Source organism: Pisolithus orientalis (genome assembly GCF_024613125.1).
Source record: "Pisolithus orientalis strain OTSU chromosome Unknown F5J12scaffold_14, whole genome shotgun sequence".
In the NCBI taxonomy this organism is placed as follows: Eukaryota; Fungi; Basidiomycota; class Agaricomycetes; order Boletales; family Pisolithaceae; genus Pisolithus; species Pisolithus orientalis.
Window position 1 is genome coordinate 889,991 of NW_026260795.1, and position 27,608 is coordinate 917,598.

At 48.1% G+C, this 27,608-nt stretch overlaps 13 protein-coding genes across 13 annotated transcripts; 11 read left to right on the forward strand and 2 right to left on the reverse strand.

Moving 5' to 3' along the window:
* Positions 1-1,806: 1,806 nt before the first annotated feature.
* On the forward strand, positions 1,807-3,691 carry F5J12DRAFT_832545 (hydroxymethylglutaryl-coenzyme A synthase C terminal-domain-containing protein). Its single transcript, XM_051745788.1, has 4 exons — positions 1,807-2,172; positions 2,229-3,402; positions 3,469-3,530; positions 3,606-3,691. Exons 1-2 carry the CDS (start codon positions 1,926-1,928, stop codon positions 3,200-3,202), a joined length of 1,221 nt encoding a protein of 406 aa, XP_051600083.1. The 5' UTR covers positions 1,807-1,925; the 3' UTR covers positions 3,203-3,402; positions 3,469-3,530; positions 3,606-3,691.
* Positions 3,692-3,800: 109 nt separating this feature from the next.
* Positions 3,801-5,889, reverse strand: F5J12DRAFT_832547 (P-loop containing nucleoside triphosphate hydrolase protein). The gene is made up of 5 exons (XM_051745789.1): positions 5,523-5,889; positions 5,261-5,468; positions 5,093-5,197; positions 4,872-5,037; positions 3,801-4,816 (listed from the first exon to the last, which is right to left on the reverse strand). The coding sequence occupies exons 1-5, from the start codon at positions 5,770-5,772 to the stop codon at positions 3,971-3,973; spliced, it is 1,575 nt and encodes a 524-aa protein (XP_051600084.1). The 5' UTR covers positions 5,773-5,889; the 3' UTR covers positions 3,801-3,970.
* A 1,893-nt stretch (positions 5,890-7,782) lies between these two features.
* Positions 7,783-9,951, forward strand: F5J12DRAFT_782951 (uncharacterized protein; the record flags this gene model as incomplete). The annotated part of the gene is made up of 17 exons (XM_051742788.1): positions 7,783-7,804; positions 7,858-7,891; positions 7,954-7,996; positions 8,034-8,098; positions 8,150-8,178; positions 8,458-8,475; positions 8,528-8,629; positions 8,679-8,719; positions 8,748-8,800; positions 8,983-9,046; positions 9,077-9,186; positions 9,236-9,295; positions 9,347-9,374; positions 9,426-9,480; positions 9,533-9,696; positions 9,755-9,774; positions 9,903-9,951. The coding sequence occupies 17 exons, from the start codon at positions 7,783-7,785 to the stop codon at positions 9,949-9,951; spliced, it is 957 nt and encodes a 318-aa protein (XP_051600085.1).
* A 1,092-nt stretch (positions 9,952-11,043) lies between these two features.
* F5J12DRAFT_832585 (uncharacterized protein) lies at positions 11,044-11,533 on the forward strand (the record flags this gene model as incomplete). The annotated part of the gene is made up of 6 exons (XM_051745790.1): positions 11,044-11,078; positions 11,141-11,161; positions 11,189-11,190; positions 11,219-11,285; positions 11,337-11,365; positions 11,414-11,533. Coding segments are annotated over 6 exons (234 nt in total), but the record flags the coding sequence as incomplete, so codon positions are not given.
* Positions 11,534-11,974: 441 nt separating this feature from the next.
* On the forward strand, positions 11,975-13,221 carry F5J12DRAFT_105717 (uncharacterized protein). The gene is made up of 8 exons (XM_051737978.1): positions 11,975-11,984; positions 12,038-12,118; positions 12,171-12,210; positions 12,265-12,374; positions 12,423-12,482; positions 12,534-12,561; positions 12,612-12,666; positions 12,713-13,221. Coding segments are annotated over exons 2-8 (540 nt in total). The 5' UTR covers positions 11,975-11,984; positions 12,038-12,116; the 3' UTR covers positions 12,958-13,221.
* A 493-nt stretch (positions 13,222-13,714) lies between these two features.
* F5J12DRAFT_913203 (uncharacterized protein) lies at positions 13,715-16,242 on the forward strand. The gene is made up of 22 exons (XM_051749086.1): positions 13,715-13,865; positions 13,923-13,972; positions 14,027-14,060; positions 14,123-14,147; positions 14,203-14,270; positions 14,359-14,387; positions 14,440-14,465; positions 14,516-14,559; positions 14,611-14,620; positions 14,674-14,691; positions 14,742-14,767; positions 14,818-14,843; positions 14,893-14,933; positions 14,990-15,014; positions 15,068-15,079; positions 15,132-15,147; positions 15,200-15,239; positions 15,298-15,407; positions 15,461-15,520; positions 15,572-15,599; positions 15,650-15,704; positions 15,751-16,242. The coding sequence occupies exons 2-22, from the start codon at positions 13,951-13,953 to the stop codon at positions 15,900-15,902; spliced, it is 867 nt and encodes a 288-aa protein (XP_051600088.1). The 5' UTR covers positions 13,715-13,865; positions 13,923-13,950; the 3' UTR covers positions 15,903-16,242.
* A 317-nt stretch (positions 16,243-16,559) lies between these two features.
* F5J12DRAFT_905714 (uncharacterized protein) lies at positions 16,560-17,502 on the forward strand (the record flags this gene model as incomplete). Its single annotated transcript, XM_051748694.1, has 5 exons — positions 16,560-16,608; positions 16,663-16,727; positions 16,782-16,908; positions 16,964-17,162; positions 17,214-17,502. The coding sequence occupies 5 exons, from the start codon at positions 16,560-16,562 to the stop codon at positions 17,500-17,502; spliced, it is 729 nt and encodes a 242-aa protein (XP_051600089.1).
* A 168-nt stretch (positions 17,503-17,670) lies between these two features.
* Positions 17,671-18,447, forward strand: F5J12DRAFT_921211 (uncharacterized protein; the record flags this gene model as incomplete). Its single annotated transcript, XM_051749286.1, has 2 exons — positions 17,671-18,151; positions 18,278-18,447. 2 exons carry the CDS (start codon positions 17,671-17,673, stop codon positions 18,445-18,447), a joined length of 651 nt encoding a protein of 216 aa, XP_051600090.1.
* A 661-nt stretch (positions 18,448-19,108) lies between these two features.
* On the forward strand, positions 19,109-20,520 carry F5J12DRAFT_742666 (Pantoate-beta-alanine ligase). The gene is made up of 3 exons (XM_051742039.1): positions 19,109-19,361; positions 19,424-19,773; positions 19,830-20,520. Exons 1-3 carry the CDS (start codon positions 19,220-19,222, stop codon positions 20,334-20,336), a joined length of 999 nt encoding a protein of 332 aa, XP_051600091.1. The 5' UTR covers positions 19,109-19,219; the 3' UTR covers positions 20,337-20,520.
* Positions 20,484-22,421, forward strand: F5J12DRAFT_105849 (Pantoate-beta-alanine ligase-domain-containing protein). Its single transcript, XM_051737979.1, has 4 exons — positions 20,484-21,048; positions 21,117-21,466; positions 21,529-22,248; positions 22,313-22,421. The coding sequence occupies exons 1-3, from the start codon at positions 20,631-20,633 to the stop codon at positions 22,036-22,038; spliced, it is 1,278 nt and encodes a 425-aa protein (XP_051600092.1). The 5' UTR covers positions 20,484-20,630; the 3' UTR covers positions 22,039-22,248; positions 22,313-22,421.
* On the forward strand, positions 22,159-23,590 carry F5J12DRAFT_721068 (ribonuclease P 40kDa subunit-domain-containing protein; the record flags this gene model as incomplete). The annotated part of the gene is made up of 7 exons (XM_051741280.1): positions 22,159-22,248; positions 22,313-22,443; positions 22,500-22,654; positions 22,723-22,857; positions 22,922-23,096; positions 23,166-23,306; positions 23,359-23,590. 7 exons carry the CDS (start codon positions 22,159-22,161, stop codon positions 23,588-23,590), a joined length of 1,059 nt encoding a protein of 352 aa, XP_051600093.1.
* A 250-nt stretch (positions 23,591-23,840) lies between these two features.
* On the reverse strand, positions 23,841-24,798 carry F5J12DRAFT_782957 (uncharacterized protein; the record flags this gene model as incomplete). The annotated part of the gene is made up of 3 exons (XM_051742789.1): positions 23,841-24,367; positions 24,393-24,736; positions 24,782-24,798. 3 exons carry the CDS (start codon positions 24,796-24,798, stop codon positions 23,841-23,843), a joined length of 888 nt encoding a protein of 295 aa, XP_051600094.1.
* A 78-nt stretch (positions 24,799-24,876) lies between these two features.
* F5J12DRAFT_832646 (uncharacterized protein) lies at positions 24,877-25,250 on the forward strand. The gene has a single exon (XM_051745791.1). The coding sequence runs from the start codon at positions 24,978-24,980 to the stop codon at positions 25,188-25,190; it is 213 nt and encodes a 70-aa protein (XP_051600095.1). The 5' UTR covers positions 24,877-24,977; the 3' UTR covers positions 25,191-25,250.
* The last annotated feature ends 2,358 nt before the right edge of the window (positions 25,251-27,608 follow it).

Below are 27,608 nucleotides of genomic sequence, written 5' to 3' on the forward strand. Positions count from 1 at the left end.
TAATTGTACTGGACGTCGCGTGCACGATGCCGGCCTTGTAGATATCTCGGCTACATCAGGCTACATCCATGCTTGGTTCTCTTGAAGCAGACCCACGAAAATTGTAATCGCCAAGTGCATTGGCTTATCGATCACGATGAGAGGCACAGACGCTAGGGGTAATCCCACGCGCGTGCAGTCATGAAACCGTACCTTCAATATATAGTAGTTGGGTACTTTCCCATATTCCCGCAGGTAAAGTACGCTCAATCACCGATCCCGTTCTAGATGCGGTGTCAAACGAAATTTCACGCAGTGGCTGTTCGGGGGGTTGACCCATCCCAGGTTAAAGCAGCCACTTTTTCGGCGACATTCGTCCTTAATTACTTGCCTAGCAAGGTCTCGTAAGGCCGCGGGGGGGAGGGTAATAAGATTTTTTGGGAAATGTAATTGCTGTGATCAAACGCTGCCTGCGCATGAACACGACCTAGAAGCGGTGTCTCACGTTCTCCGGGTGGCCGGGTCTTTGTGAGTGTTTGAGGAATGTTGCGTGGCTGTACTTGCGCCGGTGGATTGTTGTACAATCTGTGCCAGTGTTCGACTCAGTGTGGCTAACCCAGGTACGGCTAGGGGTGGCGTCAACTTATGATATCTGGTACTTTTGATGAGGACCTGTGCCCTTTGCAATCGAGATGGATCCGAACAGTTACAACGACGGCAACGCGTTCGGGTGGCCGGAGCTGTTGGAAGAAAATAAATATGGGGGGAAAGGAAGCTCTCGACCGCGAGGAATTGCGAGGGCTTGGGACCACTGTTCTCATCGTTTTGGATATATTCTGGGAAGGTAACGTTAATTAACAGATAACGGGTAGATTTTATCTACAGAGAATCAATATGGCAGCCGAAGATGCCAGATGGGGCCAAGGGAATGATGAGGAGGGGTTTCAAACTAAGTAGACGCGCCGGATACAAGTGAGACTTGTCGCTGTCTGAGACTAGATGAAACCTACGGCCACTCCGGTGTAGGGATAACCATGGGGAGGAAAGGATATGTGCTCGAGATGGAAATCGGATGCGCGGGTGGTGTCCACATGAGGCCAGACTGAAAACGTTGTTTGTGGACGTTTCTTTGACGTCAGGCATGTCAATCGATCCGAGTAACGCGACCCAACACGTTTTTTGGGAGAAGAATGGATCAGTGATGCGGTCCGTGGTATCAACGTTGAGAGGGGTTCGCCGGGAAGAAGAACCCCCTGTTGCCGTTGGCGATGCACACGCACACAGCGTGGCAAGGGTGTGCTTAGCAGATATTAGTCTACAAGACGGTACATGTGAGTCGAGATTGATAAGTCTGTCGGACAACATTTCGGATGCCACATATCGTATCATAAATTTTCGCGAACAGATGCGGTTATATAATGAAGTCGAGGGTCTCTCCTCGGCCCAACCTATAAAAGTGACCTGCCCCTTCATCGTCCCTATCGCGCCCTTCCTTCTTGCATCTTTTTTCAATCCGTAGTACCATGACCAATACCACCCCAGAAATGCCTCGTCCCAAGGATGTTGGAATCCTTGCTATGGAGGTCTACTTCCCTTACAGAGTGAGCGAACAGTGCTAGCAGCGCATCCATCCAATTGACAGAGCGTCTTCCAGTGCATCTCTGAAGCGGACCTTGAGGTCTTCGATGGCGTCTCCGCAGGGAAATACACTATAGGTCTTGGTCAGGAGTACATGGCTTGCTGTGATGATCGCGAAGACATCAACTCCTTCGCTTTAAATGGTTAGCTCTCTTGGTGTCGCCGCCCGCTGCCCACGGGTTAACGCGCCTTTCGCAGCCGTCGCTGGCCTTTTAGAGCGGTACAACATCGATCCGAAGTCCATCGGTCGCATTGATGTGGGCACCGAAACCATCATCGATAAATCGAAGTCCGTGAAGACGACCCTCATGGATCTCTTTGCAGACTCGGGCAACTTCGACATCGAAGGTATCGATTCGAAAAACGCTTGTTATGGCTCTACCGCCGCTCTCTTCAACGCCGTGAATTGGATCGAATCTACTTCATGGGACGGCAGGAATGCAATTGTCGTTGCCGGCGACATTGCCATCTACGCCGAAGGCGCTGCACGTCCTGCTGGTGGTGCTGGCTCTTGTGCAATGCTCATCGGTCCAAATGCGCCGGTGGTAGTCGAGCGTGAGTTCGATGTATATTGATCTCCGTTCTCCCCCTGACTCCCACTGATCTTCCAGCCATTCACGGCAACCACATGACCAATACCTACGACTTCTACAAGCCCCGATTAGATTCGGAATATCCCGAAGTTGACGGACCAGTTTCTGTCACCACCTATATCTCTGCCCTTGATGCTACATATGCACGCTTCCGTGAAAAGACTGCCAAAGCTAAAAAGGCTCAACTCAACGGCAGCGCCGCCAATGGGTCCGCCAATGGCGACGTTGACCGCGCTTTCTCGTTGGACGATGTTGACTACACTGTCTTCCACAGTCCGTACGGAAAGCAAGTTCAAAAAGCATTCGGTCGTCTCGTCTACAATGACTTCGTGGCGTCCCCTTCTGCGCCCCAATTTGCCAACATACCCTCTCCAGAGGTTATCCTTGCTATGCCTTACTCTGCATCTGTGACCGACAAAAATCTTGAGAAAACATTCATCGGCGCTTCCAAGGCTTTGTATGCTAAGAAGGTCGGACCTTCCATGCACTGCTCGAAACGGTTGGGTAACATGTATACCGCATCTTTGTACGGCTGCCTTGCATCCCTCCTGTCTGCTGTCGAGCCCTCGGAGCTCAAAGGCAAGCGGCTCAGTATGTTCGGTTTTGGTAGTGGCTGCGCTGCGAGCTTCTTCACTTTGCGTGTCAAGGGTGACACGTCGGAAATCAAGGAGAAGCTGGACCTTTTGGAACGGCTTAAGAACATGAAAGTGGTCCCTTGCCAGGAATACGTCGATGCACTAGCTGTAAGTCTCCCCGTTTTTCTTAGCGGTTTTGGTAATTTATTGGCGTTGCCGCAATACAGCTTCGCGAAAAGAATCACAACGCGGTCAACTATACCCCCGAAGGTTCTATTGATAACATCTGGCCCGGAGCTTACTACCTTGAGTCGGTTGACGGTAAATTCCGTAGGAAGTACGCGCGCGCACCGAGGGCGTAATTTTTCATTCATTATTAAGACATCGTTGGAGGGGGTTTGCCATTGCAGTCATTAACCCGGGCTACTTAGACGGATTGTATATCATGATACCTTTTGTTATAATGCTCGTTTGTTTACAGTAACGGGTAGGCGTGCGTGAACGTGACAATTATAGATATTGTAGTTTCGGGGACTTCTGTCCTATCCGCTGGATGTTCTGATTGGAAAGCTGTCCTCGGGGAAATTTCCTTGGCCGAGTGATTGTATTTAGAGCCCCTTCTATCGTGCTTCAATCAAACCGCTGGATGCCGCTTGAAGTAAACTCGGTACAAAAGTACATACACGTTTTGCGACCACTGCCGCGCGCACGGATCACGCATTTCCATCATACTGGCCAGAACGTACTGCGTGATACATAACTGATGATCAGATTTGATCTTATGGTGCTAGTGGGTCCTACAATCAAAAAGGGTACTCACAAATGACCCTAATGTAATCCTACGATTGTGAAGCTTATTTCTACCACTCTTGTTTCAGTTCGCAAAGCATTGTCGCAAATTTCTTGGGCACGTGATAAGAACCTTATAATACATGTTAACGGTGGCTGTTCACACTTCCGTTATAAGCCATGCCAATGCCACCCATGTGTCATTGAAAGATTGCCAAAAATGGGTATTTGTACATAATATTTTACACATTTGCACTATATCTTAGATAAAATATCACATATTTGCTATAATCTAGCCAAACCTGACCATTATAATGGCAAGTGGTCCATTACATGCTGCTTACAATGGGGGCACGTGACAATGGACCAAATAAATTTGCGACAATTGAGTTGAATCTAGTGACTCATCTCCGCAAGTTCCTTCTCAACCCAAGCGGAAACGTTTGCAACAGCCTTGAACGGTGTTGCCTTGTACATCATGAGATAGCCCTGCAGAGCTGCCATCGTTAACTGCCGCTCCGGCACGCTGGCAGCGAATTGATCCGCAAGCGCGGAGAGCTCGCTGACAGATAGCTTGGGGGCACGTGAACGATGGGAAAGCCCAGAGTATACTAAAGGTGGCAACGGTGAAGATTTCTCAGAGGACTCCGATGACGGCTGAGACAATTCTTGAGACTTGGCGGATGATGTGAGATGGATAAGATGAGGTTCCCCGTCACCAGTAACATCATTCTTCTCTGATGCTTGCACAGGAGAAGACGCAAAGAAATGCTTGAATATTTCCCTGGCTTGGTACCTGCTTGCAAGGTGAAACTCGAGACGAATGTCCATGCGGCCAGGCCGACAGAGCGCGGGGTCGAGCACGTCGTACTTATTGGTAGTCGCAAACAGAATGCGACCTTCGTTAGCAGTAATACCGTCTATGGCGTTCAGGATACCACTGAGCGAAAGTTTGCTTGTAGAGTCACCCGATTTAGGTGGTCCATTTGGCCCATCACGAGATCCGGTCTCGGGGGATGAAGTAGCTGTTGGTGGTCCAGATTCACGACTGAGGCCGTGGTGAAAGGCAGCGTCGATGTCCTCCATGAGGAGGATACATTGTGATGGTAAACCCGACAACAATGTAGCAAGACTTGTGTCGTCGAGCCCGGAACGCGAGAGAGTGAGTACATAGACATCAAGGCACAACTCGCCAGCAATGGCTTGAATTATGGAAGTCTTTCCCGATCCAGGAGCACCGTACTGAATAGAACCAATCGTCAAACTAACGCTTCGAGTATCGAAAAGGACTTCTCACAAGCAAATAACCACGACGGAAGGGAATGCCGCGTTCCTGGTACCAGGCCTTGCTGGCAAGGAAGTCTTTTGCATCTTCCACTAGGAGCTCCTGAACACCTGGGTCGAGTACAATCGAGCTAAGAGGACGCTTGAGCCGCTTAGCAAGCCGGACCCAATCGTTGTCGCTGTAGGACATCGGTCAGCCTCGGAGGCGCATGTATGTTTCATTGCCAAACATGCCTGCTAGATACCCAAACTGTAAGGGAATCCTTCTGCATTTCAAGCCAATCTTTCTTAGCTTCATCAATTATCTCACTGAGAATCCTTTGACGCCCATTGAAGACTCTACAGGATAGGCGAGTCAGCGTTCCCGCACAGGCACAGTTTATCCCCATACGTCATGCATACCTCAGCTGTAGCGATTCCCTGTTGGACCAGCCTCCGGGATTGGACACGGATACACGAGTGACCCTCATCCAACGACTTTTGTACCAGAGGGTGTACGATTGCGATTCTGCCGGTTTATAGGAGGGTTCCTTCAAAATTGAGTCCCTGTTCGAGTAACTAGGCCCCGAATATGTCGAGCTCGTGCTGACTTCGACGTGTCGCACATGTCCTTTTGAGGGAGTGAGTGCACAATCAGAATTCTCACTGCAAGGACATGACATACGCCAAGATGGCTGTTTTGACAGCCAAGCCAACATCCATTCTAAAACGGGGGTCAGATATAAGAACAAAGCGGTATGGTCGAACCATGACTCACGGTAGCTAGAGTCGTTCTCGTCGAACACGGCCGTAATGAAGAATGCGTCAACAAGAGAGATCCAGAAAGAGGATAAACCTCTGCGTGCTGCTTCAAAGAGACTCCCGATGACTAGCAACAACGCCCAATCTCGGAGAGCGGACGTCGATGCGAGCATCGACGTAATGACGGCGAGCCGTTGAAGGGGACCACCGGACAGGGTTGAGGAAGTAGTACCATTGACCGCAACGGTATGATCGAAACTTGAAGCGGCAAGTGCAAGTCGCTCGACTACCTGTTGCAGGGATGCCATGTTGATAGAAGCCAGGCTTGAAGCTTTGGCGCTGGAGAACACCTACTTCAATGGCAGCATTTTATAGCCCAGGTCGGCTCGCAAACGCTCCGATCCGGGCGCTCAGTGACTCGGCCACACGAAAGATGTGACTCGATGACGAGGGGAAACGCCGCTGAGAGGACCCACGATAACTTGCTGACAGTCAGAGCGCTCGCTCCAAGTTGACCGCCATTGTCAATGGCAATCGTGTAGCTTGTTTGGTGTCTGGATCGCCGTGATGACAATTGGCTGTGGAACGGACTTGACCCATGTCGAACTGGGTGAGCCAACTTCGTGACTTCTACTGGTCAGCCATTATGGGTCTTTGCATACCTCGTTCGTGCTTGCGCTGCCCACGTTCAGTCCCACATTGACCCCAAAATCGTTAGGCAGCCTACGCCGCTCTTGCAGCGCGATTCAAACTCGCAATTATTAAACATACGGGCGACTCGGCTCTTTTCTGAGGGATTGAACATAGTCCTGAAAGCAGACTAAATACATCTCAATGGCCACCGATTTCCGTTATCCCGTGGTTAGTATGTGGGTGATTTCGGCGCATTTTCTAGTTTGTCACTTATATTTCCACCGGTTCGCACCCACAAGTAACGCTCTGCTCGACCGATCTCTTGCCCATCGGAGCATTTGGGAGCCGTAGGCCATGGAGTGCTGGGCACTCTCTAGGGGTGACTGGCCACCATCACACCGATGCTTGTGTCCACGTCTGCCCTTCAAGACTGGTCATTATTTCTAGTCATCCGAGGTCTCTTTGAGGTGGCACACAGAGGTTTATCTTCCTGGACTTCTCTTATTAATTGATGTGTTCTTCATTACGACTATGTTCGATGAAAGATGACGCTAGCTACCGTGGGTATAATGGTATGATTTCCTCACTTCGTTCTTCCGTCTGACCTGCATTTTAGAATAGGTGTTGGCTTGGATGTCAAAACAGCCATCGTGGCGTATGTTCCGGCCATGAGAAATCCGCTTTGTGCACTCAACAGGCGATATGCGAGACGTCACAGCGAGCACCGGACACAGTATATTCGTAGCATAATTGCTCGGACAGAGATTCGATTTCGAAAGAACTATCTTATATTCCAGCAGAATTGCAATTGCATACCCTCTGGTACGAACGTCGTTGAATGAGAGCCACCGTTTCCAATCCTGGAAGCTTATCCACCGGGAACTCGTTACTGCTGAGGTATGTGAGACGCATGTGGATAAGCCTGGCCTACCCCAGGAACGCTGACTTCGTCTTTCCTACAGTCTTCAGCCGGCGTCAGAGGATTCTGGGGTGAGAACCTCAAAGAGGCCAAGAAAGATTGGCTTGAAACCTAGAATGGTTCTCTTAAAATCTGGGTTTCTAACAGGCACGTCTAGAAGATAAAGCATGTGTACTTCTCCGAGACTGATGAGTGTCATACAGCGAAAACAATTAGGTCCCGCCAGCGAGGCGATTCGAGCGTCCCCTCAGTTTGATGGTACTCAACTCAGGTGTCCGGGAGCTCCTAATGGAAGGTGGAGAAGATTCCTTGCTAACAATGCATAGTGCCAGGAGTGCGGTGTTCATGTCAACCCAAGTGCATATGAAAACAGTGCCTCTACGGAAACGGTGAGATGCCATTGTCATTGAGAGCACGAAACTTGATGGATCAGGCACATACTCTGACAGTTTTATCTACATCGCAATTTGAAAGGCACTGCTTAGGCAATGCGCTTCCTCTGATCACATTTAGACCATTCCGTTGAACTGGATTACTTCGTCGTCAAGTTGATACACCCCAATTGCTTTTCCGTCTACGACCCGCAACTAGTTCGTTGACGAGCCCGCGTTACAAAAGCTACCCAAACAACATGGGCATCCCAGGCGGGTTCGGTAAACATGCTTCGTTACGAGTGTGGTCTCGTTTGCTCATTCGTTCTTGATAGGTTCCACTCTCATCGGGGCTTTGGTCTCCGCCATGTATGTGTTGCTTTGCTTGATTTCGTTATATCTCCTCTCTGATATCCGCATTTCACATGAAGGTTATATGGAATAACAAATCTGCAGGGGCGTCTCAAACGGAATGTCCAACTCGGTGCTCTGCTTACTGGTCACATTATAGACTTATATATATTACATGCACTATGATGATGCCTCGACCATGAAGTTCCTGGTTGCTGCCATATGGTGAGTTAGGCCATCTTGGGATATCTGTCAAATCCACCCACACGATTCCAGGGTTTTGGATACCCTACATTTCTCGTTCAGTGAGTGTTTGGTGCATATAAGTGAATGCGTGGTTAATGGCCAATTAGTGTGTCATATGGTGTACTATTACCTGGTGAAAATGATATGTTTAATCCTTGTAACCATCGTGCTCAGTCTCTACAGATAACCAATTACGGCGTTCTTACGAGTTTGGAGTATATTGTGTGGTTTGTATCTTTCCCATTTCAAAGCTCCGAGTCCTGAAACATGACAGGTCATTCCCCGTGCGCATGCCCATTTTTCCATAAGGCACTAATTTAGGGTGTTCCCCTGCTTAGGCGTCGATTCTGGTGAATGTGCGCGTTTCTTTCATCTGAGCCTTCGTGACAGGATTTAACTCTATTCCAGTTATTTGTGGTTACTATGGTTCAATTGCAAGTGTCTTTCTTTTGCGGGCCGAGGCTCACAAACCAGATGTTGCTAGCATCTTTGTACATAAGATACATCACCGTATGTCCCATCCGACGTCCGACCGGAGGCTTTGTTAATCAACATTTAGTCTGTCGTCGTCAACTGAGGTGGTGGGTGACCACCCCACTTGTGAGTACATTTACTGACGACGGCCGAGATGTCACCCAGTGACAGGACCATGGCAGATACTATTAGTAATAGTTCAGACCGGTGAGTGTTTTTATCGCATTCACGAAGCATTTATAACAATATTTCAACAGGGTTTAACATGGGTTTGTGCACTTTTTTCTTGCACGACGAGAAACCTGTTCTAACAAGAACCAGAGACAACCGTTGTAAGGTACTCCGGCCTGTCCAACCATCTTCGCTAGAATACTGATCTCTATGTGTAGGTTCATCTACAACACGCTCGGCTTCTCCTCGCACGCTAGGGTAGTTTCGTTAACAGATAAATTGGTGCGGCAGCTTAGGACTCATTCTTCCTAGCTTTACACCTCCGTACCTGCTGTGTCTCTCACCGCACTAGCTGAGGTTTTGATTACGGTGTCACTCTGCATACTTTTGTATGAACGTGGCTCGCGCTCGGCGGTCCCAAGGTAATACCAGTCGGCATCGGTCATTTTCCTTCCTAACGAACCTGCTTAGAACGAAGAATCTATTGAACACGCTTATCATCTATGTTGTTAACCGTTGTTTGCTGACCTTGTAAGTTTGAGCCCTTTGCGGCTGGGACTGGACTCAGGCCTTTCACGGTAGACTAGTCATCCTTGCCGAACTCGCAGTGGTACGTATGACCTATTGCAAGACGGCTAGGGCACTCTCACACTTCGTTTAGGACGCTGATGACATGGTTGCATGGACGATGGCATTGACCTTTGCCATCCCAAGACGTCAGTTTTTCGTGCCCTGAGAACTCTCCGTCTTACCCTTACCATTGAATAGTGTATGCCAACTCACTTCTAGCGTCACTGAATACCCGGGAACACCTTCGATCCCAGAGTTGGGGCAAGTCAGATCTGCACATGAATGCTGTCCACGTCTCGAAACTCCCAAAACTTTTGGGAGACGGGGGGAGTTCAAAGGACAGAGAAGGGACTCATTCCGACGTACGTAAAAGGGCTGATATCGATATCACTGCCGTTCCTCCCCACGATGAGACCACAGCGTCGCGAAGAGAAGGAAAGGTGTGATTCTAGCGGTTGCACCCTGGATTCGCTATCATATTCCAAGTATGAGCGGATATGTCACCTACGTACACGGCGTTCCTCTTTCCTCATGGGTCTGCGGTAAGGTCATAATTGGTGTGGTCCAGTTTTCGGAGCTTTGGTGGTGGTTGTTCGCTCGAGCTCCCTGTGCAATAGCGCATCTACCTATCGTCACGGTCGTTGTATTATAGTGCTTAGAAGATAACTTTCCTATAGCCTCATGTGGTCCTGGCATGGTTGGAATCTACTGCTGCCATTTCCCGAATACGAAGTACAGGCGTCTGGCCTCTGTCACCACCCCGAAATTCATACATGTTTTTTTGGTTGGCCACGAATATCATGTTTTGGGACTCAGGCCTCAGCGCTCAGCACTGTGCCCCGCATCTCTGCAGCTCCGCAGTATATTGAGCGCGAGCGCGGTAAACACTTAAGGTGCCTGCCGTTCAAAAACGGCCTTATTCTAGTTTATGTTAAGTTATATATAGCTTGTCACAAAACACTGCACTTCAGCCATCTGTTCACATCCACAGATATAACGCTCTGCTCGACCAATCATTTCGGCTTCTTGTCTTTGCCCGTGATCACATCCTATGTGACCCTCATCGTGTATTCGAAGTTGGTCCCTTCACCCACTTAATATCACGGCCGTTGCCTGGCGCATAGATCGCGCATTTCCATCATGCTGCCGAAAACGACCTGTGCAGTAACTGATGATCAGATTTTCGTGCCAGGGTACTCACAAGTGATAAGTGTCATACGGCGAAAACAATTGAATCTTGCCTGCAAGGTGACTCCAGAGTCCCCCCAGTTTTATGGTACTCGACTCAAATGTCCGGGAGCTCCTAGTGGAAGGTACGGAAGAATACAGAAATGACGAGATTATTGGAGTCGGTTGTTGTCACTGAAAACTAAATCCATCAGACTTCAGGGATAACCATCTCCCTTGGAGCTTCTTGTTGATGGATCAAACACATACCCTGATGGTTGTCCCGATTTGAAAGGTGTCGGACGAGTGGGTTCTCTCAGTCATATCAAGCCACCCCTTCATCTCTTACATATAAAGCTGGATTAGATTGCTTTGTTGTCAGGTCGACACACCCCCAATTACTTCTCTATCCACGACCCGCAACTAGTTTGTCGAAAAGTCCACGATATAAAAGGTACTCAAACGACATGGGCATCCCGGGCGGCTTTGGTAAATACAGTTCGTTTTCAAGTGCGGTCCTGTCTGCTGACTTGTTCGCGGTAGGTTCTACTCTCATCGGGGCTTTGGTCTCAGCCATGTATATGTTGCTTTGCTTGATTTCGTTACATCTCCCCTCTGATGTTCGCATTTCACATAAAGGTTATACGGAATAACAAATCTCCAGGGTCGTCTCAAACAGAACGTCCAGCTCGGTGCTCTGCTTACTGGTCACATTATAGACTTATATATATTACATGCACTATGATGATGCCTCGACCATGAAGTTCCTGGTTGCTGCCATATGGTGAGTTAGGCCACCTCGAGATATCTGTCAAATCCACCCACACAATGCCAGGGTTTTGGATACCCTACATTTCTCGTTCAGTGAGTGTTTGGTGCATATAAGTGAATGCATGGTTAACGGCCAATTAGTGTGTCATACGGTGTACTACTACCTGGTGAAACTAATGTGTTTAATCCTTGTAACCGTCCTGCTCAGTCCCTGCAGATAACCAATTACGGCGTTCTGACGAGTTTGGAGTATATTGTGTGGTTTGTATCCTTTTCATTTCAAAGCTTCGAGTCCTGAACATGACAGGTCATTCCCAGTGCGCACGCCCGTTTTCCTACAGGGCACTAATTTAGAGTGCTCCCCTGCTTAGGCGTCGATTCTGGCGGTTGTGCGTTCCTTCCATCTCAGCCTTCATGATGGGATTCGATTCTCTTCCAGTCATCTATCATTAACATAGTTCAATTGTAAGTGACTTTCTTCTGCGGGTCGAGGCTCATAAACCAAATGGCGTTAGCTTCTTTGCGCGTAAAATACATTACCGTATGTCACATTCAATCTGCCACTCGAGACTTGGTTGATGTGCACTCAGTTTGTCGCCATCAACTGAGGTGGTTGGTGACCACCCCAATTGTGAGTACATTTACTTGTGATGGTAAAGGTATCATGCAGTGACGAGACCATGATAGATACTATCAGTAATAGTCCAGACCGGTAAGTTTTTTTTTAATCGTGTTCGCGAGGTATTTGTAATCATACCTCGCTAGGGTTTACCATAGGTTTGTGCACTGTTTCTCCCCCACGGTGAAAAATATACTCTAACAGGAGGCAGCGACAGTTGTTGTGATGTACTCCAGCCTGTCCAAGCTTCTTTACTGAAGTACTGACCTCCATGTGTAGGTTCGTCAACAACGCCCTTAGCTTCTCCTCACACGCTAGGGTAGTTTCGTTAACAGAGAAATTCGTGTGGAAACTCACGACTCATTATTCCTAGTTTTACACCTCCCTACCTGCTATGTCTCTCGTCGCACTGGCTGAAGTTTTGATTACGGTGTCACTTTGCGTACTTTTGTATGAACGTGGCTCACGCTCGGCAGTCCCCAGGTAACTCCAGTTGCATCAGTCGTTTTCCTTCCTAACAAACTTGCTTAGAACGAAGAATATGTTGAACACACTTATCATTTATGCTGTTAACCGTTGTTTTCTGAGTTTGTAAGTTTGTTCCCTTTGCGACTGAGACTGTCCTCAGGCTTTTCATGGTAGACTAATTGTCATTGGGAAGGTCACAGTGGTATGTATAACCTATTGCAAGATGGCTAGGGCACTCTCACACTTCGCTAGGACGCTGATGACATATTTGTATGGATGATGGCATTGACCTTCATCACTCCAAAACGTCAGTCTTCGGTGCCCTGAGAACTCCCTGTCTTACCCTTGAATAGTATACGCCAACTCACTTCTAGCATCACTGAATGCACGGGAACACCTTCGATCCCAGAGTTGGGGCAAGTCAGATCTATACATGAATGCTGTCCACGTCTCGAAACTCCCAAAACTTTCGGGAGACAGGAAGAGTTCAAAGGAGAGAGGAGAGAATTCCAACATACGTAAAAGGGCTGATATCGATATCGCTGCGGTTTCGGCCCATGATGCGACCACAGCGCTGCGAAGAGAAGGAAAGGTGTGATCCTAGTGGTTGCACCCTGGATTCGCCATCATATTCCAAGTATGAGTGGATATGTCACCTACGTACACAGCATTCCTCTTTCTTCATGGGGCTGCAATAATGTCATAACTTATAGTGAGTCTCATGTCCTTAGGAGTTTGTGGTTTAGTTTTCGGAGCTTTGGTGGCGGTTGTTCGCTTGAATTCCCTATGCAGTAGCGCATCTACCTATCGTCGTGGTCGTTGTATTATAGTGCTCAGAAGATAACTTTACTATAGCCTCATGTGGTCCTGGCATGGTCGAAATCTACTGCTGCCATTTCCTGAATACGAAGTACAGGGAGTGATACTGAAGGCGTCTGACCACGAAACACTGCACTTCAGCCATCTGTTCTCCTGAATGGCCCTCGTCACGTATGCGAGGTTGGTCCCTTCATCACTTACATAACAATATTACGACCATTGCCTGGCGCATGGATCACCCATTTCCATCATGCCACCAAAAACGTCCTGTGCAATGACTGATGATCAGATTTTCGTGCCAGGGTACTCACAAGTGATAAGTGTCATACGGCGAAAACAATTGAATCTCGCTTGCAAGGCGACTCGAGTGTCTGCTTAGTTTGATGGTACTCGACTCAAATGTCTGGGACCTGCTAGTGGAAGGTACGGAAGATTTCAGCAAGGCCTGGTAGAGGCCGCCAGTTTACGCAATAGTCCACGAGTACATACATGAAAACAGTGCTAATATAGAAATGACAAGATTATTGGAATCAGCTGTTGGCATTGAAGACTAAATCTCTCAAATTATGATCTTCCTTGAAGCTTGATGTTGATGGATTAAACACGTACTCTGATGGCTTTGTTGATGACCTGATTGAGCCCCTTCATCTTTTGCATATAAAGTTGAACCAGATTACTTATTGTCAGGTCGGCACACCCCCGATTGCTTCTCTATCCACGACCCACAGCTAATTCGTTGACGAGTCTGCAATATAAAGGTTACCCAAACAACATGGGCCTCCCGGGCGGGTTCGGTGAATACACTTCATTGTCAAGCGCGGTTTTGTCCGCTGATCTGTTTGTGGTAGGTTCTATTCTCATCGGGGCTTTGATGTCCGCCTTGTATGCTTTGCTTTGCTCGACTCCATCACAGTCTTCTCTCTAATGTCCACATTTACATGAAGGTTATATGGCGTAACAAATCTGCAGGGGTGTTTTAAACGGAATATCCAGCTTGGTGCTCTGCTTACTGGTTACATTATAGACTTACGTGTATTACATGCACTATTCTGAAGATGCTTCGACCACAAAGGTCTTGGTTGCTGCAATATGGTGAGTCAGGCCCCCTTGGTAGAAGAAGAATATTCACCATTTTTATAATTCTTCTTTTGATTTGTCAAATCCACTCGCATGATGCCAGGGTTCTGGATACCTTGCATGTCTTCTTCGGTGAGTGTTCGGTGCATATGTATAAGTGAATGTATGGTTAATGGTCAACTAGTGTGTCATATGGTGTACTACTACTTGGTAAAATCCATGTGCGTGACTTTTGTAACCATTGTGCTTAATCACTGCAGATAACCAGTTATGGCGTGCCGACGAATTTGGAGCATCTTACGTGGTTCGTATGCCTTCCATTTCAAAGTTCCCTCCTGCTGATGAGACACGGCAGGTCATTCTCAGTGTGCATACCCATTTTTCTACGAGGCACTGATTAAAGTGTTTCCCTGTTTAGGCATCAGTTCTGGTACATGTGCGTTCCTTTCCTCTCAGCTTTTATGACAGGATTTTACTCTATTCCAGTCATTCGTGATTTCTATAGTTCAACTGTAAGTGACTTTCTTTTGTGGTTTGAGGCTCATAAACCAAATATTGCTAGCTTCTTTGTGCGTAAAATACATTACCGTATGTCATATTCAATCTGCCACTCGAGACTTGGTTGATCGGCACTCAGTTTGTCGCCATCAACTGAGGTGGTTGGTGACCATCCCAATTGTGAGTACATTTACTGATGATGACCAAGGTATCACCCAGTAACAAGACCATGGCAGATACTATCAGTAATAGTTCATTTTGGTAGTGTTTTTATTGCATCCACGAAGCACTTATAATGATATTCAATTCAACAGTGTTTGGCATAGGTTTGTCCACTATCTTTCTTGCACGGCGAGAACCTATTCTAACAAGAAGCAGCGACAGTTGTTGTAACGTACTCCGGCTTGTTCACCCATCTTTGCTAGAATACTGATCCCCACGTGTAGGCTCCTCAACAACGCACTCAGTGCCGCCACACACAATAGGGTGATTTCGTTGCATAATAGAGGAATTAGTGCAGCAACTTACGACTCATTATTCCTAGCTATACACCTCCCTACCTGCTGTGTCCGCCATGGCACTAGCTGAGGTTTTGATTACGGTGTCACTCTGCGTACTCTTATATCAAAGTGGCTCGCGCTCGGCGGTCCCAAGGTGACTTTGGTTAGCATCGGTCATTTGTCTTCCTAACAAATCCTGCTACTCAGAACGAAGAATCTATTGAACACACTTATCATCTATGCTGTTAACCGTTGTTTTCTCACTTTGTAAGTTTGATTCCTTTGTAACAGTGACTTGGCTCAAGGCCTGTGTGGTAGACTGGTTGTCGTTGCGGAAGTCACAGTGGTACGTATGACCTATTCCAGCCGACGATAGCGCTCTCACTCTTTGTTTAGGATGCCGATGACTTACTTGCATGGGCAGTGGGAATGAACACCACCATTCCGAAACGTCAGTCTTCTGTGCCCTGAGAACTCCCCAGCTTACTATTGAATAGTATACGCCAATTCACTTCTAGCATCACTGAATACCCGGGAACACCTTCGATCCCAGAATTGGGGCAAGTCAAATATACACATGAATGCTGTCCACGTCGCGAAACTACCGAAGCTTTCGGGGAACGGAAAGGGCGCAACGGACCGAGAATAACAGTTTGACGTGCGCGAAGGGCTGATATCGATGTCACTGCCGTTCCGATCCACGATAAGACTACAGCGTTGCGAAGGGAAGGACAGGTATGGTTTTATCCTGCATTCTCCATCATAGTACTCCGAGTATCAGTGGATACATCACCTACGTACCTCTTTCTTCGTGAGGCTACGATAAGGTTGCAAGTAATTTATAGTTTTCTCATGCTCACAGGAGCCAGTGGAGCTTTAGTGGCGGTTGTCCACCAGGGTTCTCTGTGAAGTAGTGCTTCTATATGTTGTCCCGTTTGTTGTATTATAGTGCTTTCCCTATGGTCCCATGCTTGGAATTTATGGAATTTACTGTTATCATTTTCCCGATAGTAAGTTGACATCGAGGGAGCCCAACCTCCGTTTAAAAGAAGCTTGTAAAACGCCTTACACGCTCGCTAAGGCATCCGTTGGCCAATGAGACTCTGGAGTCTGGGCTCAAGTGCGAAAGAGTTGTTAAGACAGCTAACAGCTGCGTCGCCTACTAATGTTGGTGTACATACTACCATTTGTTCCCGAATGAATTTCCCGTGAGAGAAACGTGAAAAGTTGACAACACACCATCTGTGAGTTCACCAGATATCCTTCCGCGGTCCCTGTCGAATCAGTGAGGCAAGGAACTGCCGTCATGGCAGGTGCTGCAGAACGGGTGTCGTTAGATTTGACCCATGTCGTCTGTGAGCCAACTTCGAGATGCCTTTAGTAATACTACTGACCAGCCATTATTCCAGACGACGGGTCCTCGCATACCTCGCTCGTGCTTGCACTGCTCACACTCAGTCCCATTCTTCTCATGGTAAGAGCTCTTTCTTTATTCCAACCGTGGACAGTATTGACACCGAACCATCAGCCAGCCTACGCTGCTCTTGCCGTGCAAACACGTGAACTCACGATCATCAACATGTGGGCGGGCCAATTCTTTTCGGAGGGATTGAACATAGTCCTGAAGCGCGTATTCAAAGAAGATCGCCCTCCAGGTGGGTGCCCGGTGCCCTGGACGATGTTACTTACATGTGTTGATACCAGAGGTAGACAGCAGATTACATCTCAATGGGTACGGATTCCCGTCATCACATAGTCAGTACATGGGCTATTTCGGCGCGTTTTTAATATGCCACCTGTACTTCCGCCACCGGTTCGCATCCACAGGTAACGCTGTGCTAGACCAATCATTTCGACTTGTTGTCTATGTAGTGATCGCGTCTTGGGTGGCGCTCGTTGCGTATTCGAGGTTGTTCTCTTCATTCGCTCCCGGTAGAGTTTTCTTATATTTCCGTTTCAGATTCAATCTGCTTTACCACACACCCAACCAGGTTGCCTGGGGACTAGCGATCGGGGCACTCCTTGGTATTATCCATTATATTGCCACAGAGCTTTTGCCGTACAGGCGACCCCTCTCGGTGTTTGGCCGAACTCGAACGGCTATCCTTACCCATCCTCTCACCAACTGGGTACAGATCAGGGATGGCTGGGCCATCTGGCCGGATGGAGGGAGAGAAATAGAGTGGAAGCGCTGGAAAGGCATGCATGAGCAACGCCAAGCTAGCTTCTATCAGAAGCGTACAAATTAAGTTAATCACAAACTTGTCTGGTAAACACAATGGATCCCATCCATTCTCATTTATTGATGGGATCCAACACTGCTTCCCAGCAGTATAAATCGAGATCCAGGTGCTTCAGAGTGTGTACAGCAACACGCCGGACCTGTCCTGTACCACGCCCTAGCGCTAACGCATCAAATGGGCAACGAGGCTTCTTTGCATTTGCAGATTAATCCTGTGGCAAAAGAACCTTCCTTGCGTCTTTCCTCGCCGCATGAAAACATCATTATCACGCCTCCTAGAGTAGGGGACGATGAACATCTCGTTCTTTTCAGTGACATCAGGATAGCGACTTGGCTTTATCCTATATCGATCCCGTTCACGCGGGCCCATGCCCAGGCTATGCTTCGAGAAGCAAAAGATGAAGCAGACGCCTTGTTGAACACGATATGCAGCCCCAACACAGGGCATACGAATAGCCATCCCAGGTTTGTTGGTGGTTGCCCTGCCAAGTGCATCAGGGAAGTTCGGAATGATGGCACGGATGTATTCGTAGGGTATATCACAGTGCACAGGGGGGTATATGTGGACGTGCCGGATGAGACCAAACGCCGAACTATCACAGAGGAGAACGAGAAGAAGCCAATTGATGACCCGTCTATTCGATGGTCTATTCGAAGTAAGTTATTCCAGCTAGGGGATTGAACAAGACGACTTGCCAGAAATGAAGATGTCCTCTTACCTGACTACCATGGCCGAGGAATCATGACTTCTGTTATCGGCCAAATGGTGCATGGGTGAATAGTTCCCAGAATGAATGGACGGTATATCGCCGCGTTCACGTTTGCAGGTAATATTGGCGGTGAACGCGTTCTTGAAAAGAATGGATTCGTTAAAGTGGCGGTATTTGAGAAGATGGTAAGAGGAGAGGGGACGAAGGTCAACCACATGGAATGGAAGATGCAGATTGCTTGAAGACTCGCAACGAAGAAGCGGCGAGGATCCTTCCGCTAGTTTGTTGGTACCGCACTGTCTACGATCCAGATATGGGGGCTATAAGCGACGATCGATGACCTTTAGCCTCAGCAGGTTGGACCTCGGAAAGAGCTACAGTAAAGCGGTACAAACTCGTACCACAGTCTTGTTAGTCCCTTTGAGTGGTAGCTTGTTATCTGCTGAGGCTACTGAACGGGTGATGAGCGCGTCAGTATTGTCACATTCATCACCTATTTGATAACCTCGTCGATGAATTCCTGATGCCGATGCACTCGAACACTAAAAGTGGGTATTGAGCAAAATGTCACCGCCATACCACTCGAGGGAAAAACAGGACCGTGGCATTTCATGCATGCATGGAAACTTACCCTGATACCTAGCAAGTAATACCCAGAACAGCACTCCACAGAACCAGTGGATCAGGGCAGTGCGCAGACCCGATACAGGGGCAAAGAGAGGCAATAGGATGTTGGTCTGTAGTATAAGCAATAGATAAGCAGCTACATGGTACTGCGTTAAAGTAAAGTGGATTCAAAGAGGATACGAGCCGCGAAGGGAATAGCAGGCGTGGCAGAACAGATGTCGTTGAGAGCGCTAGTGAGAGGCTACAAAGCAACGTTTCGGGGCTATCGGGGGATAGACAACGTCGAATTTTGACTTAAACCACATCAACACAACAGAGAGACTGATCAGTCCTTTCTCGTCAACTGTGCTTGGCCGTCGAGGGGTTTATCAGTTCGCCTACCCCGAAATGTCTCTTCCTTCGTCGCCCATTCTTATCTTGGACTCAGTCGCGTCCTGCAGAGCATGGAGGCGAAAGGCTCTTAGTGAAGCAAAATCAGTCGGCTTCGTGCCAACTATGGGTGCACTTCACGAGGGCCATCTCTCACTCGGTAATTGTGTTTTAGCTTTTAAAGTGTTTGCTGGCATAATGACTCCCGAACCTGCTCATCAGTTCGAAGGTCTCTTGCTGAGAACGACCTGACTATCGTTTCCATATTCGTGAATCCTGCACAATTCGCTCCCCATGAAGACCTTGCCACATACCCTCGCACGTTGCCCCGGGATCTCGAATTACTCGCTGCACAAGAGTTACACGTCACAAACACCGTGCGGAAACCATCAGCGGTGTTTCTACCAGGTGTCCGGGACATGTATCCATCGGGCATCAGCCAAGACGTTGAATCCCAGAATGGTACTTTCGTAGAGGTGAAAGGTTATAGCCACCAAATGGAAGGTAAAAGCCGCCCAACATTCTTTCGCGGAGTAGCCACCGTGGTTACGAAGCTATTTAACCTCGTCCAGGCAAGTTGCTTTCCGTTTTATTTTATTTTATCTTAACATTCCATTTATTTCACAAGCCGACGAACGCGTATTTCGGGCAAAAGGATATTCAGCAAGCCCTATTGCTCCGCAAGTTGTGCAGCGACTTGCTTTTCACATACCCAGACATGGATCACTTGCATATCGTCCCGACGGCGAGGGATCCCGTCGACGGCTTGGCCCTGTCATCCCGAAACGCGTACCTCTCGGCTGACGAGCGCCTGTTCGCCGGTACACTATACCAAGCGTTACAGTGCGCCGAATCAACTTGGTCTCAGGGAGGAACGAAAGAACAGTCTGTATCTGCAGCTGTCACGATCATCGAACGAGGTAGAGAGCAGGCAACGTTGAAAGGCGTGACGGTGGAGCTGGACTACATCGAGATGAACCATTCGGATACCTTCGGGATACTAGACGGCGAGGCTCGCAAGGACTCCGAGTCACTGGAGAGGACCCCAGTGATCTTGAGCGGGGCTCTATGGGTCGGTAAGACGAGATTGATCGATAACATCATCCTCGGAGGCCACGGCACCATGGTAAATTGACCACGAGGAAATAACTAGTGTCCTATCGTCCCTGATATGCTGTTTCCTGCGAAAACTCCTTCCGACACCAAAGTCAAAACATCCGCTTACTACACTGCGCACCGTTGTTTGCTAGCAACAATAACGGCAACTACCAGCGGAAATACAAATGTATTGGGGTTATCGTTATCCCCACAGCTATTCACAGGTCATCAGGTAAGATTCCCGTTCAGATCGACTTAATAGGTTTGAACACCCAGGGGCTATGTGTGCCAACGTGCATTCTGATTGTCATATAAGTATTGTCCCTCATGAATGGCATTTGTTTCTTATGCTTCTCTGCTACGTAACTGGTGGGCGTTTGTCCACAAACATGATGTGATTCACCACGTAGTCTGCTGCATCTGTCATTCTCAGTCATGGATTCCCAGTCTAAGTAGGCATATAAACTGGCACCGTCTGTCGCTCTGGCCCCCCAGCCTTCGAGTTTCACCACTTGCTTGTTGGCACACTCTGTTCGGGATGCCACTGCTCCTGCTCCCGAAAAATCACCGAGTGTCTTGGCAGCTGTGTCGACTTCGAAGGCAATTCTCGGGGCTTCCCCCTACGACCATTCCAATATTAGAGTCTGTCGCATCCTGCAGAACATGGAGGCTGAAAGCATACGACGAGAAGAAATCGGTGGGTTTTGTTCCGACCATGGGCGCCTTCCACGAAGGTCATTTGTCACTTTGTAAGTGCGCCTTATAGAATGTCTGGACTCTGGACAAGTATCTAACCCTGGCATTCTTCGAGCTTCAGTGCGGAGGTCTCTTTCCGAGAATGACCTAACCATCGTTTCTATATTCGTGAATCCAGGCCAATTTGCGCCTGGTGAAGATTTCGAAAAATACCCTCGCATGTTGTCACGAGATCTCGAGCAACTTGCGAGCGGGCAAGTGTCCGTTGGGAATGTTCTTCGGACAACGTCAGCGGTGTTTCTTCCCGGCGTACAAGAAATGCACCCGTCTGGCATCACCAGAGATGTCGCATCCCAGAAAGGTACCTTCGTGGAGGTGGAGGGTTGCAGTCACCAAATGGAAGGCGCGATTCGACCAACTCTGTACCGTGCAATTGCTACGATTGTCACGAAGTTATTTAACGTAGTACAGGTAGGTCTAGCTTCCGTGTACCCCCGAAAGTTTTTCTTTCCCTTGACATTACTATTCGACAGCCAACGAATGTGTATCTCGGACAGAAAGATATCCAACAGGCTCTCATGATCCGCCAGTTATGCCGTGATTTGTTGTTGGCAGACCCAGATGCGAAACGTGTGCATATCGTCCGGACCGTGAGAGATCCTATCGACGGTGTCGCACTTTCGTCGCGGAATGCGTATCTCTCGGTTGATGAACGTTCATGTGCCGGCACCCTGTACAGAGCACTGCAGGCCGCGGAGACCGCTTGGACTCGTGGAGAGACGAAAGAAAAATCTATATCCGCAGCTGCAGCTGTCGTGGAACAAGGTAAAACAAAGGCAGCATCGAAAGGTGTTGAGATGAAGCTGGAATACGTCGAAATGAATGACGCGGGTTCTTTCGAAGTGTTGGACGGGAAGTTGCATAAGGGATCTAGATCGTTGGGTGGTACTAACCCCATCCTTCTTACTGGGATGTTGTGGGTAGGCAAGACACGACTTGTCGATAACATCGTCATTGGGGACTCTGGTACCATCGTCAGTTGATTGATATAGATGCACAGTGGGTAATAACCCCTGACTGCATATTTATGTGGCTGTACAGCGAGGGGCCGCTTGTCCAGATTTCCCCGGTGACTTGATACATACGCTGAAAACTCGTCCAACATGCAATCATCCAGAGTGATGATAAGCAGCGGTGAGCTGCGATCCTCACAACTGGACAATTTGGCAGTGTCACGTCCCTTCGTTCAGCAGGTCCGTCTCCAGTTAACCTAGCATCTTCTATCAAGTATCTTTAACTGACGTCCAAGCTGGGAAGATCGACGTTGTGTTTCCATCGTCTGAGCATTTCGAAAAGGAATTCTCTTCATTAGTAACATCGTATGACAGAGCCCAGTTTACTCTCTCAGAGCTTTTCAACCAAGCTGGCCACGATTCGCTGGCGAACGGGTCGGTATCCGTCCATTTTGAAAAATTAAGGTTGCCGTTTCTGACGGTGATTGTAGTCCTCTAAAGGCACTTCCTGTTACTTGCGATCCGGATGGCACTTGGTGCATCGATCCGCGAGGCGTTCTTACACTCTGCGTCTCGAAGCAGCTCTATGAAAAACTAGGACTCGTTGGAAAAAAGCTTCCTTTCAAAGGATGTCAAGAACTTCACGGTTCGTAGGCATTTTTTGCTCGGTCGTTTTTTGGTCAGAAAGAGAAAGTGAACCGTGTTCTAGCACAGTCATCAAAATCCCTCTAAGACAGAATATTGGGAGTGTTGCCGTACGCGAGAGGCAGCGGATGGCAATGAAGACATGGGACGAGCTCCGCGCACAACGGGAGCTGGGGAGATGGGAAATCGCATACGTTGGTGGAGGTAATGTGATTGTAATGGGTGCACCCATGAACTTATGTGCTAAAGCTGGGACTTGTAGGATTAGTGACGGAACCTTTGCCCCAAGTAATGCATGTTAGGCCACAAATTTTGCACTACGATGGCGTGTTCATTCCAAATCCGGGGATCGTTCTGGGGAAAGAGAAGAACCAAGAGGAATGGAAGGAAAGAGTGAGTGAGGTATTCGAGTGGGCGGGCATGGTGTGCTTGGGTGCTCAAAGGTGCGACACCGCGGATATAAAGTCAGTTACCAACCGAATTAACTAAGCGAATTTGTGCCTTTGTGAAAGACTCAGAGCAAACGATCGTGTCGATCCATACGTTGCCGTGTACGACGTTCCTACGCCATCACAGGTAGGGAATCTTACCCACATCCGCTGGAGAGGCACGATGGACAGCGAGTTTGTGAAATCGGTGCTGACGACTGCAACGTAAGTCTCGGACCATGCATCGATAGGTTGCATTTTAAAGTAATTGAGGTAGATCGCTCGCGACAACGTGTCCATCTGGCGACGATTCTTTGACCACAGTAATCATGCACTCAAACCCGGCAGCTCCTGTTTCTTGCATCACACCTTCGGAGCTTGCCGAGATGAAGGATACGCCCTTGCGAGCGCCGCGCCCTGATGGAGAAGACACACTTTGTTTGATTCTGACGAACAACACATGGACATCAGGGCAAATTATTGGGAAATGGGACGCTCGCTGGGGCTGAATGAAGCAGTTGAGAGCCTAAGATGCAGATCAAATTGACGCATTTCTAATCTAATCACTGCCATCAACACAATAACTATACTGGGGACACGATGGTACAGGCGAGGCATGAATATGCTCTCGTTGTCATTGTATATAAAGCATAAGTGAATGATTAGATGTGCGTAGAAGTGAGTTTATAACGAGTGTTAATGCCGCTGCAATGGAATAAAGAGGACAGAGATCTAGTGAACTGTGTGGTCTGTTTGTTTTTAGAAAACCACGTCTCGAAGACGAATAATAGCCGGAGAAAGGTGAGTGTAGGATGTGCGGGCAGCGGGGTTAGTGAAAGGACTGCCTGAGGATGGGGAAACAGGGGCGCGGCCCCAGGAGTAGAGACGGGGGGTAACAGTTGGGGGTGGGGAGAGGGCAACAGGGGTCTGACGCGGCGGTGTGACAGGGGTGCGATCGTCGATAGCCACAGTACGACGAGAACGAAGAACTGGCACAGGAATAGGTGCACTACGGGGAGGGATAGAGGTGGTGTCTCTGCGCCCGGCGTAATCTGAATGATCGCGACGATGGACTGGGGCTCCAGTCAGTAACGAAGACGTCACGGTACGAGGTGATGGTATCGACGCAGTATGCAGACGCCCGTCACGCGCAGATGGAACTGGATCCCATCTCAGTTCGTCGAGGTGGATGCGAGAGCCGGAAGTAGTGAGAGCGGTTTCGGTATTCTCCATCTCCCTAAGATCTTGAAAGTCATCTGCGAGGTTCGCGGGATCGTCATTACCAGCTGTCAACGGGATAGTCCCTATCACTGAGGCTACTTAAGCTCGTAGTAGAGATGGAATCAAAGGACCCCAACCTGACAACCAATGCATCCCTGTCCTCTTCTTCTACGTCCTCCTCCAAGTGAGCCGATTCTGCGGGGCCAACGAAGTCCTCGTAGACGGCGGTTTCATGGAACTCGTCGGAGTCGGGATCAAAAGCATTTACGTAGGACCACTTCTCGTAAGGACAGGAGCCGTCTTCTGGTTCTCTGACCACGGGAGTGGACCGCAATGTTTTTGAGAAGAGAGGTCGACCCATTTTGTCTTTTTTGTCTAATAACACAAGGAACGGGGAACGAAGGGAGGGTATAAAAGGGGGGAGATAGAAATAACTGGAGAAGAGGCAACAACGCAGACGGGCGCTATGTTTAAACTACCTTCCAAATTGGGTCATGGTGTTTAGGGCAGGCGCGGAGTTTGACGGGGACTTCTGATGGGAGACAACGCTTATCCCCGCACGCTGGTCCGTGCGTTACTGTCAAGAGTACTCTCCCTCTTCGCTTCCGCTACACCGTCCATTGTGTTTTTGACTCTGCCATGAACTCACCGCGATCAACCCAGTTACGATGCACCATGGCCCAATGGATACTACGGTGTCTGGTTTGCACGGTAGATACTACGGCCGACTGCCCTCTGAATATTACCCCTGTAAATGGGGGAAATCGAAATTCTTGCCTCTCTGATAGCTTACCAACTGATGACCAGAATAATCTACCCTCTGCAGCTGAGGGGGATCTCGTTTCAGTCTGTGACCTGTATACCAACACAAAAGCATGCTACAGTTAATGAATAACCACGAATCAAAACCAAAATTCGACTGGCAATCACTGACAGCTGATTCGAATGTACAGGTTGAATAATCTTCGATTATCATACTGATCAGCTAAAAAGCCAATGGTACATGTGGATATACATGCAGCAACATATACCGGGACAGTTGGTGGGTTCGCAGGGGTTGCTTGTAGTCCGAAGAAGTGTCAGGCACTTCATGGTGTCATGAAGGATGGTGCTGCAGGAGCATTTTAGTTTGAGGACACTTTCAATGAAAAAAGGACATCAACACTGAAACCAGTCTAACTACCTGCACTGGGCAACAGAGACCATGACTCACTGGTAACATACATCTTTCACTCAGTCAGACTCTTCTTAATATACTTGCACTTCAACTTTTCTCCTGTGGCACTGAACTGGTCATCACCCTGCAGCCAATGAATAACAACAGTGCACTCTTCTCCTGTTTACCACCTACACTGTTCATGTCTGATATTGCTGCCTGTCATTGGCATATAATCAATGTTAAATCTCAAAGTGAAGCAAGCAAGTTTACTGCAAGTAGACCACTAAATGCCCCTAAGATCATGGCTGCAGAGAAATACATCGCACTTCAAATATGAGTTCTGAATGCATATACCAGCTATGAAGTAGTTGCTAATAATAACAAGTTATAAGTTGCTCCTCGTTTGATTGACATCACCTGTAAAGGTGTCTGTGAAAGATGATAGATGATCCCAGGATAAAGTCCTGTTTCGAACATTCAGAAAAGTCTTTGCACAGCTATTTTCCCTTAGGAGACAGGATGGCAGACCAAGAAAAGGTGCATGTACCAATCAGACCATTGAAACTATGTACTAGATCTTGGACCATCTGGAGGGCTCATGTGAATCCGAAAAGATAGGGGTTCAAGTACTATCATAATGCCCCATCCTACCATGGGTGTAGATGACCATATTGAGGGACTCAAGTGCTTCAGGACAATGTTCGAAGGTACCTGCTATGCATAAGGCAGGCTGTGAGAAATGGGGTTGGTTGTTGGGAGTCCATCTCAAATATAGCATAAGGTATCAAAGAATATTGTCAGACAGAAGAGGGGACTATGTGTTAGTGAGGGGAGGTGAAGGGGTGTCTCCATGCTGTAGAGCTATTAAACCAATCAGCACTTGTGATTGTTACAAATAGCAGACCCATCACATTTATCTTGGCATTCCTGTTGAGAATGCATTCTGGAATTATGGTAGCCTCTCATCAGTAGACCACTTTGTGTGCTGGTAGTCCTAGGGAATCTGTCCAGTGCTGGACAGCTCTGGCCAGCTCTGGCCAGAAAAAGTGATTTACTGATGCTTGGAGTTTTGCCCAGAGGGCTCAGAATTTCTCCCCAACCCTCAGAATTAAATTTGGATGTCACTATGCTTACTAATTATGGTACTATAAATTTTCTGCACTGTTCTTTTCCACCTCAGTGACTTCTTCATACACTGAGGTGAGCATACTTATACTTACATTTGTTTACTTGGTACTGACATAGTGTAGATACTCATAACTTTGTTAGGTACTAATATAGTGACTTCTTCATACACTGAGATACTCATAACTTCATTAGGTTATGAGCCCCACTCTCATGCTCTAATTCTGAAAGAGTTATTAAACAGCAACAATACCCACTATGGCAAAAGATGATCATTCCTTACAAGTCCCAACCCTAAATGCAGATGGAAGCAACTGGCTATACTACAAGGCTTGGGTTGAATGGGCTCTCAGTTCAAAAGGGCTGATTGGACACCTGACCAGCTTGGATGTGAAACCAGAGGACCCTTCAGCAGGAAAAGACTCCTCCTGGAAGCCCACAGCTATGGAGCAAAAACTTGTCAGTGAATACCCAGAAAAACTCCAGCAATGGGCAAAGGACAACCCCATGTAGTCCATTTAGTCACAACATATAGGTAGCCTGCATGCCAAAATGCCAACACTTATATAGACCCCACAATGGGCCCATCTAAATAGATTAGCCATGACACATGGACAGGCCTGAGGGCCTATAGTGAGAGCAACATATGTATGGGCCCATGAGCACAATTCCACAACATATGGGAGGGCCTGTGGAGGGTAAGGATGCTGCAACATATAGATGGGCCCATGACCAAGTAAGTATGCTGAGCTACTGTAAGACATGGACAGGCCTGTCCATGGTAGGGTGCACCCCAGTCACAATATCAGGATGGGCCCACCTATTGTATCATGAAGAAGGTTGCAACATATGGATGGGCCTGCCCATCATATGCTTTATAGGGTCACAACATAAAGAGGGGCCCCTCTATGATAGACTACAGAGTTGGCAACATATGGAAGGGCCTGTCTTTGGGATAATATACCCCTGTTACAACATATAGATGGGCCTGTCCATAGCAAGATGTACACCTGTTGCAACAT

What these genes read in the sequence shown, in the direction of transcription:
- F5J12DRAFT_832545 (XM_051745788.1), top strand. Translation starts at nt 1,926, where the DNA reads ATGGATCTCTTTGCAGACTCGGGCAACTTCGACATCGAAGGTATCGAT. An exon ending in TGCGCCGGTGGTAGTCGAGC is followed by an intron (nt 2,173 to 2,228) that starts GTGAGTTCGATG and finishes CTGATCTTCCAG; the next exon opens with CCATTCACGGCAACCACATG.
- F5J12DRAFT_832547 (XM_051745789.1), bottom strand. Translation starts at nt 5,772, where the DNA reads ATGCTCGCATCGACGTCCGCTCTCCGAGATTGGGCGTTGTTGCTAGTC. An exon ending in GTCAAAACAGCCATCTTGGC is followed by an intron (nt 5,469 to 5,522) that starts GTATGTCATGTC and finishes CTCCCTCAAAAG; the next exon opens with GACATGTGCGACACGTCGAA. An exon ending in ACAGTTTGGGTATCTAGCAG is followed by an intron (nt 5,038 to 5,092) that starts GCATGTTTGGCA and finishes GATGTCCTACAG; the next exon opens with CGACAACGATTGGGTCCGGC.
- F5J12DRAFT_105717 (XM_051737978.1), top strand. An exon ending in GCTTCTCCTCACACGCTAGG is followed by an intron (nt 12,211 to 12,264) that starts GTAGTTTCGTTA and finishes CATTATTCCTAG; the next exon opens with TTTTACACCTCCCTACCTGC. An exon ending in GACCTTCATCACTCCAAAAC is followed by an intron (nt 12,667 to 12,712) that starts GTCAGTCTTCGG and finishes ACCCTTGAATAG; the next exon opens with TATACGCCAACTCACTTCTA.
- F5J12DRAFT_913203 (XM_051749086.1), top strand. Translation starts at nt 13,951, where the DNA reads ATGGGCCTCCCGGGCGGGTTCG. An exon ending in GGTTGGTGACCATCCCAATT is followed by an intron (nt 14,934 to 14,989) that starts GTGAGTACATTT and finishes AGACCATGGCAG; the next exon opens with ATACTATCAGTAATAGTTCA. An exon ending in GTGCCGCCACACACAATAGG is followed by an intron (nt 15,240 to 15,297) that starts GTGATTTCGTTG and finishes CATTATTCCTAG; the next exon opens with CTATACACCTCCCTACCTGC.
- F5J12DRAFT_742666 (XM_051742039.1), top strand. Translation starts at nt 19,220, where the DNA reads ATGTCTCTTCCTTCGTCGCCCATTCTTATCTTGGACTCAGTCGCGTCC. An exon ending in CGAGGGCCATCTCTCACTCG is followed by an intron (nt 19,362 to 19,423) that starts GTAATTGTGTTT and finishes CCTGCTCATCAG; the next exon opens with TTCGAAGGTCTCTTGCTGAG. An exon ending in AGCTATTTAACCTCGTCCAG is followed by an intron (nt 19,774 to 19,829) that starts GCAAGTTGCTTT and finishes TTATTTCACAAG; the next exon opens with CCGACGAACGCGTATTTCGG.
- F5J12DRAFT_105849 (XM_051737979.1), top strand. Translation starts at nt 20,631, where the DNA reads ATGGCATTTGTTTCTTATGCTTCTCTGCTACGTAACTGGTGGGCGTTT. An exon ending in CGAAGGTCATTTGTCACTTT is followed by an intron (nt 21,049 to 21,116) that starts GTAAGTGCGCCT and finishes TTCGAGCTTCAG; the next exon opens with TGCGGAGGTCTCTTTCCGAG. An exon ending in AGTTATTTAACGTAGTACAG is followed by an intron (nt 21,467 to 21,528) that starts GTAGGTCTAGCT and finishes ACTATTCGACAG; the next exon opens with CCAACGAATGTGTATCTCGG.
- F5J12DRAFT_832646 (XM_051745791.1), top strand. Translation starts at nt 24,978, where the DNA reads ATGGCCCAATGGATACTACGGTGTCTGGTTTGCACGGTAGATACTACG.